General features: G+C 36.6%; 1 protein-coding gene across 3 annotated transcripts in view; it reads left to right on the plus strand.

Moving 5' to 3' along the window:
* Nucleotides 1–23,362, plus strand: part of WDFY4 (WDFY family member 4) — a 365,261-nt gene that overhangs the window by 81,832 nt on the left and 260,067 nt on the right. For all 3 annotated transcript variants that reach the window (XM_027859244.1, XM_027859252.1, XM_027859263.1), the window contains exons 16-22: nt 314–390; nt 4,345–4,563; nt 10,158–10,336; nt 14,863–15,094; nt 16,459–16,604; nt 21,341–21,452; nt 22,760–22,950. In XM_027859244.1, the coding sequence (XP_027715045.1) occupies nt 314–390; nt 4,345–4,563; nt 10,158–10,336; nt 14,863–15,094; nt 16,459–16,604; nt 21,341–21,452; nt 22,760–22,950 (1,156 nt within the window). The remainder of the gene's footprint in view (nt 1–313; nt 391–4,344; nt 4,564–10,157; nt 10,337–14,862; nt 15,095–16,458; nt 16,605–21,340; nt 21,453–22,759; nt 22,951–23,362) is intronic.

The following is a 23,362-nucleotide window of genomic DNA, read 5'->3' on the forward strand; positions in this document are numbered from 1 at the left end:
CTATCTATCTATCTATCTATCTATCTATCTATCTATCTATCTATCTACCTATCTATCTATTTATCTAGTTACATGTATTTACATGTATGTATATATATGTATATTCCATTTTGACATTTCACAAGTACCATAATTTTTACCTTAAGAGATCCATCACTAACCCAGATATGACTAGAATCATTGTCCCAATGTCTAGTCATTTCCATTCAATGATATGTAAATTCCACCTATTGCATACTGGTCTTGAATGACTTGTTTATAGCTTTATATAAGAGTCATGATTTTAAGGATTTTTTTTGTTTTTTTTTTCCAGTTGTTTATTTATCCCTACATTGTCGACAATTATGGGTGCCAATACAGAACACTCAATCTCTGGAGGCATTGGAACAGGTAGGTGTCTTTTTGCCTATTTCTCTATTAAACTATTTTAGATGCTTCTCTATGATACCAGTTTACCAAAATGGGTAACACTGCTTCAGTGCTCTGATAATGTTTTGAGAAATAACATGGTAGAACAAGAGAGCCTAGAAGCCAAAGTTGGGGCAGTAGAGTTTGAAAGCCAATCCTGTCACTGAACAGTCCTGTGACTGCACATATTACTCTTTCTCTCAGGTTCTTGGTTTCCTCAACTGCAAAATGACAAACGTTCTTTGATTTTCCTATTAAATGTCTAAATAGTACCTCAAGTAAGACTGTATCTTCTAGCATATCTAAATGCTGCAAATAACTATAGCTAATATTTACAGTGTTTTCATGTTTACAAAGCACTGTATATATTATCTAAGTATCTATAGAAATATAATATGTAAACATAATATATGTGTAACATAAATAGATACATTACATATGTAATATAATTACATGTATTGTCTATTTATATATGTTATGTCTGCAAAACATTTTATATACAATATATCCTTTGATCTTCATAGCAACTCTGTGAGACAGGAATCTATTGCAATCTTCATTGTATACCCTAGAAGTGTCTATTGTGAGCTTTCTGCTCAATCTCATTGCTTCAATTTTCTACCCAGTCTAATCCACTCTCCACATAGCTGCCAAAGTAATTTTCCTGAAGTTCATTTCTAAACATGCTACCCCCTCCCCAAACCACCACCCACATTATTTCTAGGATAAAATACAAACTCCTTAGTTCGGCATTTTCAACTCTTTCAACTTGGCTCCTTCCTACCTTTCCACTCTTTTTGTGAGTTATTCTGCTCCATGCTCCCCTCTCATTCCCTACTTTTCTGTATTGTTTTCCCCCATTGGAATATAAACTCTCTGAGGGCAAGGATTTTCTTTTTGTTTATGTTTATATCCCTGACACTTAGCACAGTAGCTGACACTTCATAAATGCCTGTTGCCTTGTCTTGTCTCTACAATCCAGCCATGGTGGTCTGCTTGCTGTTCCTCACGTAAAATACTGCATCCTCCATGTCCTCCTTTGCATATCTCTTCCTCAAACCTGGAATGCTCTTCCTCCAAGCCTCTAACTCCTGGTCTCCTTCAAGACTCAGATTACTGAGGGAAGCCTTGTTGGCATTCTTTAGTAGCTAGTGTCTTTACCTCTATGGTTACCTTGTATTTGATTTATGCTTGTCTTCATATATTAATGCATGTGTAGGTTGTCTCCCTCATTAGAATGTAAACTGCTTGAAGTTAGAGATTATAATTCTTTTGTCTTTGTATCCCTAGCACTTAAAACAGTGACTGACACAAGGCAGATACATAATAAATGCATATTCATTGGTTATTATCCCCATTTGAGGAAGCTGAGGTACAGAGAGGATAAATGATTTGTCCATGGCCACCATAGCTAATACATGTTGGGGATGGGTTTAGACCTTGGGCTCTCCTAATTCTAAATCCATTACTCTTTCCACACTACCTTCCTTCTTCCTGTGGATTTGTACTATTCCATACACACTATCGTTGGTGGGGGAGGGAGGTGTTTCTTTGGAACCTTTGACATGCATGAGCCAGGTGGTGTATTAGGACTGGGATTGTAGTCTATCTCCCTGAAACTAAGTCACTCACATGGAGATCAAAAAATCTGAGCCACATTTTAGGAAGGGTATTAACAAACTAGAAAGCCTCCAGGAAGGTAACCACACTGAAAGGGGGATGGGAGACCATGCAATGGATTCAATTATCATGCCTATGTACATGAGGCCCAAATATGTAGCCTTAACCTGCTTTCTGTGCTCCAGTAGTGCATCACTAAAAATCATTTGTGCATTGATGTCTCTTTGACATCTCCAATTCAACATTTCTAAAAAAAAGATTTCATTATGTCTTCCTATCTTCTTCCCTATTTCTTTTGGAGATATTACCATCCTTTGAGTCACCAGGGATCACAACCTCAGAGTTACCTCTGATCCTTTCCTATTCCTCATATCCAATCAACAGCCACATCATGTTGTTTCTGTCTCCAAATTATACTTCTTGTCTCTCCTCTTCACTCACATGACCACCACTTTAGTTTAGGTCCTCAGCACCTCTTATATAGACTACTATGGTAGTCTTCTATTTGCTCTCCCTTTTGAGCATCATTTTCCATTCAAACTCATTCTCCACATGTGTCAAAATATTTTTTCTAAAGCTCAGGTGTGACTATGTCACCCCTTCAACTCAAATAGCCATTATTGACCACTTACTTCTTCCAAGATAAAATACCTACTCCTCACTTTGACATTTTAAGGACCTCACAATCTGTCTCTAACCTATTTTTCCAGACTTAGTTCACGTTACTTTCCTTTTTGGACTCAAAATTGTAATCACAGTCAGACTGGTCTATCTGCTCTTCCTGGTACTTGGCCTTCAATGCCATACCTCCATATGTTTGCATAGGATGCCCTATACATCCTATGCAGTACTTAAGAAGGGGAAGGGAATAAGTATTTATGAAGCACTTACTATGTGCCAGGCATTGTGCTTTTTACAAATATCTCATTTGATCATCACAATAAGCATGGGAGGTAGGTGCTATTATTATCCCCATTTTACAGTTCAAGAAACTGAGGAAAACAGAAATTAAAGGACTTGTCCAGGGTCACAGAGCTAGTTAAGTTTCTGAAACCAGATTTAAAATCAAACCTTCCTGATTCCAAGGCAAGTGTTCTATCTGGTGCACCAGCTAGCTATCTCTGAACTTAGATCGTCTTTCCTGCACTTCTGAGAAATACTGGCTTCCTTTTAGGCTCAGCCCATATGCCACCTTTTATGTGGTGTCTTTTCTCATTTTACAAAGTACAAGTTCTTTCTTCTTTCTCAAATAATCATGTTTGCATGTTTCATGTCACACAATAGAATGTAAGCTTCTTGATGTCAAGAACTGGTTTCCATTTTTGTCTTCATTTCTCTAATCTCTAGCATAGTGCCTTGTAGGAGCATAATAAATGTATATTCAATCTAATTCTCCAATTTGCATGAAAATGACATTTGTGCCTGCTTTAGAAATCTCTCATGCTCTGTCTTTGGTCACATATAGACAGCTCAACTCTATGAATAAGTTAATTAAGAAAAGGATTTGTTGAGTGCCAACAATGTGCTGGGCACTTTGATAAGCACTGGGTATAGATATACAAAAGCAAAACTGTCCCTTCCCTCAGAGCTTATATTCTAAGGGGAGTGGGAAGAAGAGACAGCACATATAGTTAAATTGTGGTCAGGGAAGAGTGTTTTGGTCTGAAAAGTCACAGATTGATGTCCCATGGTAGAAACTTAACACAATCAATTTACACTGCAGACAGAAGCAATGGTAGTGTTAATTTCACAATTTTTCCCAAAGAGAGAAGGGGCATAGAGTTGGAGGTAATGGAAAGGTGGAGAGGGGTAGGCATGTGGTCAAAGGACTAGTATCAAGAAGATGGCTAAGGTAGACAGCTGAAAGAGATGTGAAGTGCGACTTGAGGCTGGATAAATATAGTAGGCACTTAAATCAATGTTGATTGGATTGATTAAAGTCATGATGTTCCATTGATGCCATTTGAATGAAAGGTGGCAGGGACCATAGAGAATACTTTGATTGAGGGAGTTTTTCTCTACCCAGTTTTCAGCTGAGGAGAAGGGACAATATGGGAGGTAATAAGAAAATTCATGATTTTTGCTCTGTCCCTAGGGAAAAAAACATGCTTCTCCCCCCCATCTTTCCCACCCTGTCCTCAAGGTAAGAATCACTCTTTGCAAATAGGTGATGGTGCTGGGTTCATGCATACCAAACCCTTGATGTTAAATTCAAGCCCTCATATAATAATGACTCTTTTAAACATATCTTAAAATCAAGGTACATATTCTTGCAAAGTAATAATGATTTTTAACTATTTTTGTTTCCCAACACAGGCCCCAGGTTATTTCCTCCCCTGAATGGTCTTACATTTTCTTCCTGGTTCCTGATCAGCAAACACAGCTCCATTCAGAACGTTCATCCCATCCATTTCTTGACCTTGGTGCGCCACATGGCCAGGACAGAACATCAATTTGTCTGCTTCTCAGCTAGCTTCTCACCTGAGAACCTGACCTTAACTGTTTCTACAGAAGAAAAAGAGTTTGAGCCCCTGGGTGAGGCTTTCTAAAGTACTTTCCTCTAGCTGACAGTGGGGAAATGTCAATCAGTCAATGTGTAAACATTCATTGAGAGTTTACTATGTGCCAGGAACTCTGTGTTGAGCAATGAGGATACAAATCACAAAAAAGGCAAAAGAAAAAAAAATTAATATTTTAATGGGGAGGGGTGGGAGGAAAGGGAACAGCTTAGCAACATGTCAAAAAGAAGTATAGAATACATATAGAGTAACAGTAAAAATATGGCAAATAGGTAGACATTTGACTAAAAGTATTTTGTAATCAATAAATAAACATTTATCAAGTCCCTACTATGTGCCACACACTGTGCTAAGTGCTGAGGATAAGTCAAAAAACAGTCCCTGTACTTAAGGAGCTCACAGTCTAATGGGAGAGACATCATGAAAGCAAATATATACAAAGCTAACTTTATACAGGATAAATGTGAAGTAATTAATAAAGGGAAGGCACTAGAATCAAGAGGGGTTGTGGAGGGCTTCCAGTAAAAGATGAGATTTTATTTGGTACTCAAAGGAAGCCAAGGAGGTAAATAAACTGAGTAGCAGAGGGGGAGCATACCAGCTATGGAAGATAACCAGAGAAAATTGACACCTTCCTAACTCTCATTGTTTGAAGTTGAACCAAACCATTTTATGGTATTTTATATGCACATAAACAATATTTCAAAATGATCGACTGATGGTAACAAAAGCTAGCATTTATGTAACACTTTACCTAAATTATCTCTTTTGATCCTTATAAGAATCCTATAAGGGGAGTACTTTTATTATCTCTATTTTACATAAAAGGAAACTAAATCTGAGAGATTGACTGACTTCTCCAACATTCCTGCTATGAATAGTCTTTTTTTTTGTTTTTGTTTTTATTTTTATTTTTTGCGTCTGGTTTTATAGCACAAATTGTCAATGACTTCATTTTGCCTATAGGAAAATGTATAAACTCTTTAGCCTTACATTTAAAATTCTTCACAATCTGACTCTGGCCACCTTTCCTGTCTATTTTCTACTCCTCATCATGTACCCTTTGTTCTTTTTCAATCAAACAATAAACATATATTAAGTGCCTACTAAGTGCCTGACAATGTACTAAGCACTAGGGATGCAAAAAGAGGCAAAAGAAAATCCCTGTCCTCAAAGAGTTCACAAGCTAATGTCCTTCCTATTCTTGAACCTGTCCTGAACTATCCTGCCTCCATTCATTTGCTCTACCCTCCCCTTATGCCCTCAGTGTACTCCCTCTTCATATTGGCATATTCAAGTATTTTTCTAATATAAGTGATGAAAAAACAAATGATACCAATAATTTCTTTTTTCAAAATGTATTTTATTTATGTTAAATATTTCCCAATTACATGTAAAATTTAAGAATTTTTTTTTTAATTTTGAGTTCCAAATTCTTTTTCCCATCCCTACCCTTCCTTGAGAAGGCAAGCAATTTGATATAAATTAGACATTTGAAGTCATACAAAACATATTTCTATATTATCCATGTTGCAAAAGAAAACATAGATAAGAAAATAAAATGAGAAAAATAAAGAAAGTGAAAAAGTATGCTTAAATCCACATTCATAGTTCATCAGTTCTCTCACTAGGGGTGAATAGCATTTTTAATCAAAGGTCCTTTGGAATATTCTTGGAACATTGGCTTGATCAGAGTAGCTAAGTCTTCCACAGTTGATCATCATTATAAAATTGCTGCTACTGCATACAATGATCTCCTGGTTCTCCTCCCTTTACTTTGCATCAGTTCAAATAAGCCTTTTCAGGTTTTTCTAAAAGCATCCTGGTCACCATTTCTAATAGCACAATAGTATTCCATCACAATCATATACCACAACTTGTTCAGACATTCCCCAATTGATGAGCATATCATCAATTTCTAATTATTTGCCACCACAAAAAGAGCTGCTATAAATGTTTTTGTACAACTAGGTCCTTTTCCCTTTTATTTTATTTCTTTGGGATACAGATCTAGTAGTAGTATTGCTGGGTCAAAGGGCAGACAGAGTTTTATAGCTCTTTGAGTTTACTTCTTAGTTGTTCTCCAAAATGGTTGGACTAGTTCACAGCTCCACCAACAGTATATTCGTGTCCCAATTTTTCCACATCCCCACTAGCATTCGCCATTTTCCTTTTCTGTCATGTTAGCCAATCTAATAGGTGTGAGGTAGTATCTCGGAGTTGTTTGAGTTTACATTTCTCTAATTAGTAGTCATTTAGAGCATTTTTATATGTAACTATTAACAGCTTTAATTTCTTCTTCTGAAAACTACCTATTCATATCCTTTGACCATTTATCATCTGGTGAAAATGATTCTTATTTTCTACAAATTTGGTTCAGTTCCCTATATATTTGAGAAATGAGGCCTTTATCTGAGAAACTTGCTATGATTTTCTGCCTAGTTTCCTGTTTTCCTTCTAATTTTGATTACATTACTTTTGTTTGTCCAAAAGCTTTATAATTTCATGCAATCAAAAATATTCTGTTTTCTATGATCCTCTCTATCTCTCATTTGGTCATAAACTCTTCCTTTCTCCCTAGATCTAACAGCTATGTTTTTCCATATATCACCTTTTATGTCTAAATCATTTATCCATTTTGACTTTATATTGATATATGGTGTGAGATGTTGGCCCATGCCTAGTTTCTGCCAAACTGCTTTCCAATTTTCCCAGCAATTTTTGTCAAATGTTGCGTTCTTACCTTAAAAGCTTAGATATTTTGATTTATCAAATGCTAGATTACTATTGTCATTTACTACTGTGTATAAAGAATCTATTCCACTGATCCACTACTCCATTTTTTTTCCCAGTACCAGATTGTTTTGATGATTACCACTTTGTAATATAGTTTGAGATCTGATACTAGTAGGCCCTTCTATATATGCTGTCTTCACTTTTTCCCCTTTGATTCCCTTGATATTCTTGACCTTTTGTTCTTCCACATGAATTTTGTTAACATTTTGTCCAGCTCTATAAAACAATTCTTTGGTAGTTTGATTGGTATGGCACTGAATAAGTAAATTAACTTAGATAGAATTGATATTCATGAAATAATGAAGAGCAAAACAATCAGAGCCAAGAAAACATTGTATATAGTAACAGCAGTATTGTTTTAAGAACGACTTTGAGCAAATAAGTCAGTTTGGCTATTATAAATACCCAAATTACCTATAAAGGACATATGAAGAAAGATACTATCTGCATCCAGATACCAATAATTTCTTAAAAAGAAAGAAAGGAAGAATTTTTCATATTTTCAATCCCAAAACAGGTATCCCCTCTCCACCTCCTCTATGAAACTTTCCTTCATCACCTTCCCCCACCCTCCACCTCTTTCTAGCTGAAGGTATTTTCTTCTTCATCCAAAATACATGATACAGTTTGTCTGGATCATTTCCTTTCTTTTTTGCCCCTATGATATTTTACCTATGAAACTTTTTGGAAAACAAAAAACATTTCTTTGTGTTCATATTGAACATAGGGTACAAATCCTGCATCAGATACTTCCAAGCTATGTAAACTGTTCTGTTTCAGATATTCTAGCTGTCAAATGACAATAATGAAAATCCCGACCTGAAAATGTTATGAGACCCTAATGAAATAACTGATATAAAAAACTATGTGAATTTCAGCATTTATTATTATTATTAATGTCATTTGGACATTATTGAAATAACTTTAAGCTATGTCTGGATGTCATCAAATATCAGAAGAAAACTGAAAGTTCTAGTTACACTTTCAGATTTGTTGTGCTCATAAAGTCACTATTGGGTATTATAGCAACAGGGCCTTGGTGTGCTAGCCACAACATTCATAATTTTGTCTTCTATAGCACTTAATAATACAATAAAATACTCTGGTAATGCTTTTGGTCGTCTGTTCGGATTCTAATAGTGAACAACTTTTAAGATAGCATGAGATCATGTGACATGGGAGGTCTTCAGATTTATTCGCTGTCTTCCCTGCCTCCATTTTGGATTACAGTATCATTTAATTTCTTCCATTTTACTCTTCTTGTGTGCTGATTTTTTCATCATTCAACAGTGAATATACAAAAGAATATTTAATGTGCCAAGAATTATCTTCATCATAGCCATACAAAGATAGTAAATGGAAATATTAGATAAATTCCCATGCTAATTGTCCTCTTTTGGGGTTGCTTCTTGTTCACAGTCCAGACAGAACTCCACATCATTTGTTAAAGGATCCTCTTTCCCCTTAATGCTGGTTATCCAGGACAAGAATAGAGCACATCTCCATTGCCCTTTGGTCTGTCTGTACCAATTTAATAGTCTCCAAGGTTGACAGTCCATCACATTTAACTATAAATCACCCTGTTCTACTTTTCCTGTTGTTAAGACTTGAACATTGGTACAAACATAAAATCCTATTCCCCAATGCAGGATTACCTCACACAGATAACCAAGGAACTTTTCAGGGGATTGAATATCAGTGTAGAGTAGATCCTAAATCATAACTTTATAGGTAGGAGGACCATATCTCCTCAGCAAGGACTTGTTCCATCAAGACTGCCTATAGTTGTCATTAAATCCGGGTTACTTTAGTGTCCTCAGTATGTGCCCTTCTATGTATGCTGTCTTACAAATGTGTGTATGTTTATTTTAAAAAAAATTATACTTATGATTTGATTTGTGTATCACTTAGCACAGTGCCTGGCATATAGTAGGTTCTTAATAAATTTTTATAGAGTTCCTGATGAAGCATTCCTCTACCAATACAAATCAGCTCCTTGTCTGCAATTTGTAGTCTTAGAGAGTTACCTGGTACAAAACATAGGTTTAATTATTTGTCCAGGGCCACATAGCCAATATATGTTAAAGACCAGACTTATTCTCTGGTCTTTCTGACTCAGACTCTATCAACTGCTCTGCTGCCCCTCAAGTATGTGTGTGTGTACATGTGTATATATACGCATACATACATAGGGATATGTGTGTATATGTATGTATATACATACATACATACAGAGATACATACTTACCACACAGGTGTCTTTTCCCCCTTTTTGTTTTCCTTCTCCAGAGCTGCTTGATTTCTCAAACAACTGGAATGAGATGAGAATCGGCGATTCTGTTCCTTCCGATGAGATAAAGGACCAGCAGCTTTTGTTTGTCCTCTGTCCTGTCACTCCCTCCTAAGATCCACCAGGCCTTAAAGTCTGACCTTCCTCAATGCCCTGGAGTCTCCCAATATTGTTATCTAACCGACCTTTGTAACTTGAGGACTTCTAGGACTTGTCAGTTGCCTCACCACAACACCCTTAGGTGCTCTAGATGTTTCCAGTTGCCTTATATCTGAACTTTCTTTTATGTGTTCTCTCTTCCAATTAAAGTGTAAGTTCTTTGGAGCAGGGATTATCTTGATCTTTCTATTTTTATCCCAGCAGTTAGTGCAGCTCTTGGTATTTGGTAGGTATTTAATAATTTTTTTCATTCATTCATTCATTCATTCATTCACACACAAACATATACATATACATATATATCTGAATGTATAAATGAGTGGCTTGCTTCTGCTCTTACATATGTCCATTTTTATATATTGCAGATGTTATGGAGCCTGAAGACATACATGAACCCTCTGCTGGAGGTCGGCTCCAGTTTCGATGTGGCAACCTTCTGTCAAGTGGACAGTGGCATCATCTGGCCATTGTTGTCACTAAGGAAATGAAAAGAAATTGTACAGTTTCCACGTATATCAATGGACAGCTCATTGGATCTGCGAAGGTAGAGTGAAGTGATATTAAGCTAAATTCTGAAAGATACTGTGGAGTTATTTCTTTACTGACATTTAGGAAGCAATTGCTCCTTTAGCTATTAAATTCAGGTGCTTTTATTGATTTTCATTCTGGAGGTATCTGTGTTTAATTTATTGAGGGAGATGGCATTGATAGAAATTGATGCACCTGCCAGGGAAATGTCTGATGAGCTCAGTTTTGAGAAAGACCTTACACAAAAAGGAGAAACATATAACAAAGGTAAATATGAAAGAGTAGCACCAACTTGTAAGAATGTTGTTATCATGGCTGAACCTTGACCTGAATTTCCTAATGGATGCTAAAAATAAAAATAAAGGGAGGGAGTATTAAAGTTAAGCTTGGAGTGAGAAAAGATCAAGGAAAGCGCTGGCTCACTGCTTGGGGACATTGCTGTCAGGTGGGTCCATCACTTGTCAAGGTCTGAATCAGAGATGAGGCAGGTTGTACCTAAGACTACTCAGGCTCCTTAGCACTAGTTGGGGGCTACTATGGAAACTATTATGATAAAAAAAATCCCTAAGAATTGAGCAATCAGATTGAGTTGTAAAAGCATCAATTTCCATTTAACTGAAGGGAAATTACTGCTTATATTTTTACTTCTTAATCTCCTGTGGATGTCTTTGGCTCTGAATTGTCTGATAAGCATAATGTTTAGTTCAATGATCAATTGACACCTTAGACCTTGGATCTCCATGGGCAGCTAGAAGCTACTTGGGCTGGCTTTTCAGATTCTATTTCCTCTCTTCCCAATTTGGACCTTTCCTTTTTTGCCCCTCTTGAGGATTACCCTTTACTCTCATGCCCTCCTTCACTTTACTTACCTGTAATTTATAGGCCTGGAGCAGCAGTTCTTAACCTGGGAGCTTGTGGGTATATTTTCATATTTAGATAACTATTTCAAGAAGATATAGTATGTGTTTGTATATATACAAATATGTTATTTTATGCATTTAAATATTATTCTAGGAAGGTGTCCATAGGCTTCCACAGACTGCCAATAGGGTCTATGCCACAAAAAAGGTTAAGAAGCCCCGGACTAGAGAGTTGCCTGTGGCACTGAGATTTGCTTGACTAAGGTCCCACAGCTAGTATGTTTCAGAGGTGGGATCTCAGCCCAGGGCTCTCTGATTTCAAGGCCAGCCTGCTATCCACTATTGTTTGTTGCCAATGAGGTGAAAACACAGAAAAAAAATTAACAAACAAGCATCCAAAAACATCTAGCAACATGAAATAAACTCAAATCTGAAGTCCCAAAAGATGTATTCAGGGGTAATGAAAAAATTACAACTATAAGAATGGAATTATTGTTGGCAGTCTCTGCCACAAGGAGGTAACCTTTGAGAGGCAGTAAAGCATAATGTAAAGAAAGACCAGGAAGATTCAGGTTCAAGGCCTGTCTTTGACAGACATTGGCTAGGTGATCCCAAGCAAAGAACTTTCCTTCTCAGTATTTCAGATACCTTTCTAATACTACAAGTGGCAGAAATGGAGCCAAACTCTAGTAATAAAAGGAGTTACTTCATCCAGGAGTTCCCTATACCAGTTAAATCATAGGACCCATCCCTATTCCTGTTCTAAACTTTGAACAATTATATAAAGCAAGAAAACCCAAATGGGCAAATGCCTTGCATTTTGAATAGGGCAAAGGTAGATTCAAGAAACTGTATACCAGTGACCTTGATATTAATCTCTGAAAAAAATCTAGCACAGATCATTAGTTAGTATGTGAGAATTAAGAAAATGAAGCTATAATTACTAGGCTCCATTACCAACATGCATTGAGAGTGAATCCTATTGTAGGAATCTCATTTCCTTTTTTGACAAGGTTATAAAACAGCTAGATGATGCAAATAGTAATTGCTGATATTTACATGATACCTTCATGTTCGCAAAATATTTTATATATATTATCTCAGGAGATCTTTATATTGACCCAGTGAGTTATGCATTACAAGTATTATTATTGCAATTTTACAAAAGAGGAATTGAGACTGAGAGATGAAGGAATTTTTCCATAAAACTGGTGACAGGCAGGATTTGAATCCAAGGTCTTTCTGATAGAGGTCTAGAACTGTACACTGAGCCATTCCATAGCCGTACAGAGATTTAAATTCTATTTCAGCAAATATTTTACAAGTCTGTCATGCTATTTTTGCAAACTTAGCAACATGTCTGGTACATAGTAGGCACTTAATGAATTTTATTGAATTTAATCGAAACAAGATAGGATCATTTGATTATATAACTAAACTGAAAGAGATTTTAGCTTCCATCTACTTCATCATCCCCATTTTATAGAGAGACTAGTACTTAGAGAGGTTAAATTATTTTCTCTAGGCCACACAGAGATGGAATTTAAACTCAAATCCTTTGACTCCAAACCCAGAAGTCTTTCCGTCATACTATTAATGATAGCTAACATTTATATAGAGCCTACTAGGTTCTAGGAACAGTTATAAGCACTTTTCAAATACCGTCTCATTTTATCCTCACAATAACCTTGGGAGGTAGATGCTATTATTATCTCAATTTTAGAAATGATGAAACTGGCCAGAGACTAAGTGACTTGCCCAAGGTCACATAGCTGATGAGTGTCTGAGGCTAGATTTAAACTCAGGTCTTGCAGACTCTAGGCCCAGCACTCTATCCATCATACCACCTGGTTGTCTATAATATTACAATAAGAATAATCTGGATGATGTTACAAGTAAGTAGGCTTATAATGGATGGAATGATAGAACCTGATGAATGCTAGCTAAAGGATTAATATTGAATTGAATCTCTAACGGGAGGCTGTAGGGCTTGTATGAGTACATGGAAAACGTTCCCTTAAAATATTCTGATGATACAAAGTAAAGAGGGATAGCTACTATGAAATGGCAGAATCAAAATTCAGAATTACTTCAACAGGTTGGAATCAGGTTCTGAAACCGTTATGCCCTGGCCTTCCTACAACTTCAAAAAAATCTATGATTTCCTTGGGGTGGGTACTCCTTCCACTGATGCAAATACAACCACTTTGGTCTTCAGTTGATTGTCTCATTAGTTTCTGTGATGAAACAAAAAAGAAATCTATCATCTGATAGCTAATCTCCTGGTTAGCTCTTCATTGTTAGGCTGGTCCTCAGGCAACTGTTGACTAGTGAAAATAAGTTTGATGGACAAGGGTAAGGAATTGGAATTGGACAGCAATAACTGTTTACTCTGGCATTTAGGACTTAAGAAAAATAAATTGCCAAAGAATAGGATTTGGAATAGGAGGAAGTAGATTGCCAACAGGTAGGAGATGGGGGAAAAACAAAACAAAACTATTACAACTCAAAAAAACCATAGCTGTTGAGAGCCATTACATACAGGGGGAAGGAGTTCTATTCACTTAGTCCCTAAGGGTATCACAGGATGATAGTGTTAGAACTGTAAGGTATTTCAAAGATTGTCTAGTCCTATACCTTTCCCCACCTCCATCCAATTTATAAATGAGGAATTTGCTTCCTAAATGGAGTGACTTGCCTAAGATCACAGTGGATTATTAGAGATGTCACAGAGCCAGGAAACAAACTCAAGTTCTCTTTTTCTAGCACATTGCTTCTCAGAAAGCAAGTTTTATAACACAGTACAATATTTATAACTGTTTTACAACAGTGCAATGGTTAGCATTTACATGGATGATGCTGAGTCGTTGAAAATGATTGTCATGTTCCTTGAACTTTGAGAAGGTGGGAAAATGCATTAATCCATTTGAACAAAAGTTCTCTAAAAATGTTCCAAAGTTAAAATAAAAAGTTGTGTGCTTAAAAAGGTAGGCCCTAAGCTACCTGAAAAGTTCATCTATCCAGAAATGACTCTTTCTTGGAGTGTTCTGGATAACTGTGGTATTGTCCAGAGAAGAGAGAAGACATGTATGAAAAGAAAGCAAGAAAAGAGAAAAGAAACCTGAATGTGGAAGATCCATAAAGTCCCTTCCAGTCCCAACATCCTACAGACATGGCCATCATGAGAATTTGTTTTACTTGACTAGACATATTAGTTACAACAGCTTTGTTGCTGGGTTTTGTCTTTTTTTACCCTTAGTGAGTGGGGAGCTGGGAAAGAGAAAAAAATGCTTATTAATTTAAAAATAAAATAAAACATATTTTAAATAAAATCCTATTTGTTATTTAAAGAGTAATGACTAGGAAGGAAAATATCAGTGTTGTCTGGAGTACTAGGAAGACTTCTTGGGGGATATGTGGCTTAAGTTAGACCCTAAAGGATGGGTCTCACTTGGTCCATTGTAAGCATTTAATAAATACTTTTTCATTTCTTCATTCATTCTTTCTTTCACTTATTCATAGCTGAGGAAGTGTTTGAGAGGTGAGTATTCCATACTCTCCAAAGTATTCTCAAGTGCTATTATGTGTTTGGAAATTTGATTGTTTCACCTGGGGAAGTTAAGTGCCAATGGGAGAAATTTCTCCAAACAGTCCAGTGACATATAATCCTCTTTTCTTACAGATGCTGTACATCCAAACCTTACCAGGTTCTTTCCTTTCAATGGATCATTCATCCTTTATTGATGTCTATGGATATATAGGTACCCCTCAAGTCTGGAAACAGAAGTCATCTTTAATATGGCGGCTTGGCCCTACCTATTTGCTTGAGGAAGCAATTTCAAAGGAAACTCTGGAAGTTATTAACAAACTTGGCCCAAGATACTGTGGCAACTTCCAAGCTGTGAAAGTCCAGGGTATGCTACATTTTGATCTATGGGGCATTTGCTGCCTCCTATTATTTTTTTTAAATTGACATACAGTTATTTATGTTGTATTTACAAAGAATGAACTTAGTGTGGGTGAGTCATTAAGGAAGACCTTTGTAATTGGGACATTACATATTTACAACACAATACAAAAAGGAACAGAAAAGGAAATGGCAACATCCCGTGGATTTCAAATATATAGCATCACATAATGGAGCGGTAGAATACGTCAGCAGAGGGAGAATGGACAAGCAAGAGAGCGATAAATAAGTTACATTCCTTTTAATGAAGAAGCTTTTTAACTAAAGTATTCTGTTATCTTCAATTATTAAACAGGCAGACAAAACATCCACATTTTCATTATTGATTGCTGGCTGTTCAAGTAGGGAAAGAGTCTCTCTATGCGCTAGAAAGTCATGGAGGTCAAATCCCTCCTGGGAAAATGGAGAAATAAATCTACCTACTAAAGCCCCACTACCTCTTGAAGGGTGGCTCTTTCCTTCATTTCCAACTATGTACAAAGATTTTTCTATAAAGATGGTCTGTTGATTTATCTGACCTTCTGGCATATAGATCTTGCATCACTGGGTCTATCTGAGTTTCTCTTGTTATACCCAATGATACTAGCACTTAGAGGAACACAGCTTAAAAATCCAGACTGGTATACCATGGCAATAATTTTGGGAAAAAACCTCTCGTTCTCACGTTATACTTCCAAGGTAATGCAAGCAAATTTCAGTCTCAAAATTTCATCAAAAAATTTCCTATTTCTGTATGGGTAGACAAGCAATTGCTTTCAAGAGAAGTTACTGTGTTGTCTATAAATCTCATTGCCTCGAGTTTGTGATAATGAGGTTACTCAGCTTGCTCATTATTTTGCACTTTGCTTTTTGTGAAGGTAGCTCCATTTCCTAGAGATTTGAGTGCTTGAGCTTTGCAACAGATGGCAACAAGGTGACCTATTTGTCACTGGTTTATGAATTTAGTGTATGTCAATAGACATTTTACCTCCTCTATGACTTAATTTCCTGTCTGTAAAAAGAAACTAATAGAGAAAGTATGGGGTAGTGGAAGCCACACTGCAATTGGAGTTTGAAGATCTGGGTTCAAATCACAACTCTGATACTACCTGTGTGACCTTAGACAAGACACCTGAACTCTTTATTCTTCAGTGTTTTCATCTGTAAAATGAAGATATTGGACTAGATAACCTCCAGGGCCCTTTCTGTCTCAAAATCTATGATCCTGTGACAATAATTAACCTCAGAAAATGAGGAAAGTGATCACCAATCAGTCTACAAGTGAGCCCAAAGCAAGAGAGCATTGTGATGATTCCAAGTGTTTCATTTTAGGTGAGGATGTTGGCTGTGAAGCCATGACCCTTGTTGCAGAGGAGCGAGTTTCCTTTGGGCTGAATGTAGCTAGTTCATCCCTCACAAATGTGGCAGAGATCAAGAATGTTTATAATGAAGTCGATGGCCGCCTGATCGCCAAAGAGGTAACCTTTTTATCTTTGTTATTGTCTTTTTGTCTAATTTTTAGAACTGGCATCATCATTTTATTTTCTTCTTGGGTTTTTATTTTTACAGTATTGAGATTAATATGTGTTTACATATGTGTACCCAGATACACTAGGGATTAGATGAGGAAAAAATGATCAATAACCAAATAATTAATAATTTATTAAAATAATTAATAAAATAAATTAATAAAATTTAATAAAATAATTTATTAAAATAATTAATAATTTATTGTGCTATCTGCCTGACACTGTGCAAAGTGCTAGAGATTCAAAGACAACAATGAAATTGTACCTACCCAATAATTACATCCTGTTTGGAGAAATAACGTGTTCACGTATAGGGAGATACAAAATATGCTAAAGACAAAATTATTCTGGGTTTGGGATGGGGAGGTGGGGAGAGGAATCACTAGCAGCTTGAGGATCCAAGAAAGGCCTTTTGTGGGAGAGGAAGTTTGAGCTGAGTTTTGAAGGTATTTAGGCATTCTAAAACTGTATAAATTAGAAGGGATTATGCCTCCAGACATGGAGGATGGTCATACAAAGACATGGAGATGGGAAATGGAATGGAATGTGTGGGGGACAGCATGTAGGGCCCTTGAGTTGGACCATGGAGTGTGTGAAGGGCAGTAATATAGGTCTGTAAAGTGAAGGTGGAGCTAGAATGTAAACTGATTTAAATTCCAAACAGTGGAATTTATGCTTGATCTTAAAAGGAATAGGCAGCCAATGTAATTTCTGCCCTAGAGGAATGAGCAGGCCTATGATTTAGGGCTATGGATTTGGCAGCTACATGGAGCATGGATGGGAGAGGTGAACAAATAGATGAAGGAAGACCAATTAGGAGGCTGTTTCAGTAGTTTTGGCAGGTGATAGAGGTTGAATCTATATTGGTGGCTCTGGGAGTGGATAAAAAGGAACAGATGTGAGAGATGTGAATGTAGAATCAATGAGATTTGACAACTGATTAGATATGTGGAATTTAAAGGAAGGTTTTGAACTTGGTGTAAGAGAGAAGGAAAAATAGAGAATTACTTGGAGGATGTAAACCTGGAAAGTCTGGCGAATGGAAGGATGGTGGTATGCTTGACAGATATAAGAAAGTCAAGAAAAAAGATGGGTTTGGGGAGAAAGGTAATGAGACCTGTTTTGGACATTTTGAATTTGAGATGACTTTGGGACATCTCTTTCAAAATGCCTAATAGACTCTTCCTGATGAAGGGCAGGAGACCAGGAAAGAGATTGGGACAATTAAGAAAGCAATGGTAACTTTGAAGAGAATAGTTTCAATGGATTGATGAGGTCAGAAGTTAGATTGCAAGGGATTACAAAGTGAGAAAAAATGGAGAAAAGTATAGATGTATGGAATGCTGTGACAGATAATTTTTTGTAAGTACTTAGACTGTATATATAATTGTGGTAGATATTGAAGGAGTGATTTTTTTTTTCTTAATTAGACTTAGGTCTGATTAAAAAACATAGTTTGGAAAGATTTTCAAGTGATTTCAATTTATTGATATTTCTTCTTATTTTTATTTTCATTTCCAAAGATGAGTTTCAATGTTTATGTAATCCTATACCAACCCAAATTTACTCATAGCCTTCATGAGTGGAAAATGACTATCTAATGGTTATATTCCATGCCATTTTGCCTCGTCCCTGGTCTTGAAAAATTACCTTCATTTTAACTACACCTTAATTTCCAAAGGTATGGAAATAAAAATTCAAAGGAAAAGCAATCCAAATGATAAATCATTATTGCTATCATTCCAAAATAATGGATTAAACAAAGATTATTCTAAGTCTAATCCATTTCTGTTCTAATCTCACTGAATTTGGGTTAAAGGTAGTTTAGCTAAGAGCTCCAGTGTTGGGTCATCTCTGGGGAGTATGCATGCTTGGCCAACATCAACCTTAGCCCCAAGAACCTTCGAGAAAATAGATGAGTTTTGGATCTCCAGAAGAGATTTTTTCACTGTATTTAGCCTCAAGTCAGTCTATATAAACAGTAGAGTCAGTAAGAACTATTCTGTGTCTTTCTCCTCTGATGAACTCTGCTATAACTAGTAGCAAAAAGCACAATTGATCCATTTTTAATTTTCTACCCTATATTCATGATAGGACAGTCCAATCTTTGGCAAATAGTAGAATGGGACAGGTAAGTGGCACAGTGGATAGAGTGACAGACCTGGAATCAGGAGGTGTTTCTGTCTCTACAGTGATTCCTTCCCTGTCTGCTTATGAACACATACAGATCTCCACTGTCACTTCAAAAGTCAGTTCTTAAATCAGCAAGCATTTATTAAGTATTCTACTATGTGCCAGGAATTGTGCTAGACACTGGGAATATAAATATAAAAGTGAGACAATCCCTACCCTCAAGTAACTTACATTCTAATAAGAGGGATTCAATATGCTAACAGATGCTAAAAATCAGTCACCACAGAACTACATACTCCATAATTAAATACTAGAAGAATCAAGTTCAAGGAAGGGAGGAAAAAAAGAGTATTTCAAATCTATATCTCTAATGGAAAATAACTATAATAAGTTCCTTCCTCTATGACTTTATTGATTCCAAATTGGGGCGTAGGTGATGAGTGAGACCTAGTGGAATGAGCACCCACTTGGCATCAATTGGAGGTTGAGTCCCATCTCTAGTAGCTGTGTGATCTTAGACAAGTACCAAGACCTTTCTGAGTCTCTCCTTTTCTGTTGGAAGGGGATAAAAAAGGGGATAATAATTTGGGTACTACCCAAATTACAGAGTTTGAAATTTAAATGGGATAATAAATGTGAAAGTACATTGTAAACAAAGCTTGGCTATTAGAGTTCTCACTTTGAGGTTTTGGGTGGTTTAAAAAAACCAGAGGTAATGCATTTGTGTTTCTCCATTCACGTTATTCTACTTAGTCCCTCTTGTGATAGAAGAATGTGACATAGCTCACACTTTACAGATATTATTTCATTAGCACCTCAGAACAACCTTGTGAAGTAAATGCAAAATTATTCCCATTTTACAGATGGAGAAATTGAAATTGGGGGTGGGGAGGGGCAGGTTAAGTGATTCTCTGAGGGTAACACAGCAATGTTTTGGGTAAGATTTAAACTCAGGTTCTTCTGACCCCAAATCCAGCTCCATCTGTACTATGTCATACTACCTTCCATGGTCCTCTGTTCAAGCACCACTTCCAACAGGAGACCCTTCCTGTTCCTCTCACTTCCTATTCCTCCCAGAAAATAGTTGTTGTTCTGTCATTTCAGTCGTGTCTGACTCTTCATGACCCCATTTGGGGTTTTCTTGGCAGAGATGCTGGAGTGGTTTGCCATTTCCTTCTCCAGCTCCTTTTACAGATGAGGAAACTGAGACAAAGAGGGTTAAATGACTTGCCCAGGGTCACACAGCTAGTAAGTGTCTGATTTTGAGTTTGAACTCTGGTCTTCCTGACTCCAGGAGCAGCACTCTATCCACTGCACTACTAGCTGCCCTCTAGAAAATTACCTTGTATTTATTTTGCATGTATTGCAGGCATATACAATACATAAATTTTGTCTCCCTTCTCAAAAAAAATATAAGTTCCTTGAGGACAGGGACTGTTGCTGGAGATGTATGTGTAAATATATATATATGTATATATATATATATATACACACACACGTGTGTATCTGTATGTATGTATATGTATATGCATATATGTATGTATAGGCATGCATACACACCTATATAAATATGCATACACACATGTATATCTATGTATACATATATACACACCATGCACAGTACTTGGCATATAGCACACAGATGCACAGTGTTTGTCAAATAGGCCACATATATACTATGAATAGTACCTGACAGATAGCTAGGTGGATGGTAGAGTTAAGAAGATATGAGTTCAAATCTGATCTTAGAGAAGTACTAGCTGTATGATGCTGGGCAAGTAACATTAAATGACTGCCTCAGTTTCCTCATCTATAAAAAGAAGATAATAACAGTACCTACCTCCCAGGGTCACTGTGGAGAAAAAAAGTGAGATACTTATTAAGTGTTTTGTAATTTTAAAAAAATTTTTATAAATCACTATGTAAATCACTATTATCATCATTGTTAATTGATTGATAGCTATAAGTAACTGTCCTGCTTGGGGACTGAACTTGTGCATTTTTCCTGCTTGGTAACATGTGAGACATATACCACCTATATCTAGTGTGTGAAAGATGCGTAAATGTCTTCAGATTTAGAACATGGTAATGCCCCTTCTTTTTCCTCCTATGAAGCTATTATATAACTTGTAATGAAATGCTCTTGTAACATTGGGTGGAACACATCAAGCAGACTCAATAACTTTAGAATGCCCTTGATGTCTGACCCACTCCAACCCAAAAGTTGACAGACCTTGTAATAGCAGTCATATCTCATATTTCAGAGCCTAGTTCAGTTTCACAAAGAAAGATCCTAACAGTTTGAATGAGTAAAAGATTTAAGACATTGAATGTACCTAATTATCATTCTAGTAATTAAGCCAGATGTGCATATATATCCTTGGGTTTGAGTTTAGATTTCAGCACTAAATGCAAAACTTCAGTTTATTTTTCATTTGGTTGAATATTCCACTTACGTTAAAAATTAAAAAAAAAACTTATTTCACCTGAGTTGTTCTCTTTCCTTTCAAAAGTGTCATATGATTATTTAGGATTATTTGTGATTTCCTTAGATGAACATTTCCTCCCGGGACAATTCTATGCCAGTTTTCTTGGTAAGAAATTCTGCTGGACACCTTTCAGGCTCTCTTCGTACCATTGGAGCAGTTGCTGTGGGTCAGTTAGGTATGTATAGCAGGTGAATTGGAATCAAGTCCTGGGAATAAGGACTTCTGGGGGTTCCAATTAAAAAGGTCTATCAGGTCAGTGAAACACTGAGGTTGTTCATGGAAACTAAACAGAATTTCTTATTATTTTATTATCTGGTCATCTGAAAAATGTTCAGCAGACTCCATCCTAAGTATTTGACACTTGAAACTATTTTTAAAAATGACTCCACATTTTCCTCTATAAAATAGTGCTCTATTAACAGGGAAGCATAAATTTTCACTAGTATTAGCATAAAACTATATTTTGATAGATAGTTTAGAACTATATTGAAATCCAAACACTGAGGTACAATTAAGTAGCTGTCTCACTAATCTTCAGTTCTTAACAATATTCATGAATCAAACCTTGAATCTCTCTGTAGGTCTAAATAGAAAACAACTTTTTCATTCACTCTTACCATGAATCCTATTTACCCTTCCAATTTCCTTACCTCCTCTCCTTTTTTAAGTAAATATTTTATTGATGCTTTTTTTTTAAAAAAAAAAATTGGTGTCATTTCATGAGGCATTATGTCAGAGCAGATGAAAAGCTAACATTGAAACTAGGAAGATCTGGGTTCAAGTCTTGTCTTTGACCTATATTGGCCATGTGATACTGGGCAAGTCACTTAACCCCACATCACACCAGAAAACTCTCCAAAGTTATAAATTGCAAGGCAGGTGCTGATATGTCTTGGTAGAGGGAGTTTCTTCATTTGGTAGTTTCCTTTTGAGTCCCTATCCCTTCATTTCTCAGTGACCTCAAGCTCCTATAGAACCCTCATTTGTAATGAAGAAATATAGTTAAGAAACACAAAACAACACATTGGCCAAGGATGACGCTACATGCCTCATTTTGCACCTGCCAAGCAAGGGAAAAGTATCTCATTGCCAATCCTCTGGTCAGTCCATATTGCTGACCACATGTTCTCCATAGGTGTTCTGAAATTGATAGAAGTTTCAAAGAAAAATTTGGGCTTGATTCAAGGAAAAACTTCCAAAATTTAGAGCAATTCCCAAGTGGATTGGATTGCCTTCAGAGATATTGGTCTTTTTTTACTGAAAGTTTACTGAAAGAGACTGAATGTAGAGGGGAATCTTCCTTTATGTATAGGTTTGACTAGATGGCTGCCAAAGTCCCTCCTAACTCCTGAGATTCTATGAATACCATCTTTGCAAAAAAGAAAAGTTTTTAGAAGCTCCATTGGCTCATTTATGTCACTAGATACTTTTTAATGGTGCTGAAGTTGAAAGTGATCACCTGGGACCTTGGATTTTCCTTAGGGGTACGAGTGTTTCGCTCCAGCCCTGCTGCCAACAGCCTGAACTTCATTGGTGGACCTGCCATTCTCCTTGGAATGATTTCACTGGCTACAGATGACCACACCATGTATGCTGCCATTAAGGTCCTCCACTCTGTCCTGAGCAGCAGTGCCATGTGCGACAACCTCATGAAGCAAATCCAAGGATACCAGGTAATAAAGCACCAAGATTTCCCCCTGGAAGCCAAAGGGGATATGGCAATAAAGTGCCCTCTTGGATGTGTGAAAGAGAGGAGACTCATTGTGGGGGTTCCTCAGATATGGCTTTCACATGGATGAAGGATGAATATTTATTCATGAATGAATAAGAATATTATGCAATTACTCTGTAGAAAGCACTGTCATAAGTACTGAAGGTGCAAATAGGAAAACAAGACATTCCCTGCTCTCAAAGGGCTCACATTCTAATAGGGGGAGGAAGCACATACAGAATGACTCATCTGCAAGTCTGACGGACAGGCCTTTTGGTCCTTAAAGTGAAACAACAAAGATGGGAAAGTATCTTCTGCAGTGTGTCATTTCCTCTGGCAAAAGCACATCTCTTTTTGATGTGGAACAATTCAAA

Source organism: Vombatus ursinus, unplaced genomic scaffold (assembly GCF_900497805.2).
Source record: "Vombatus ursinus unplaced genomic scaffold, bare-nosed wombat genome assembly UNPS02000749.1, whole genome shotgun sequence".
Taxonomy (NCBI): Eukaryota; Metazoa; Chordata; class Mammalia; order Diprotodontia; family Vombatidae; genus Vombatus; species Vombatus ursinus.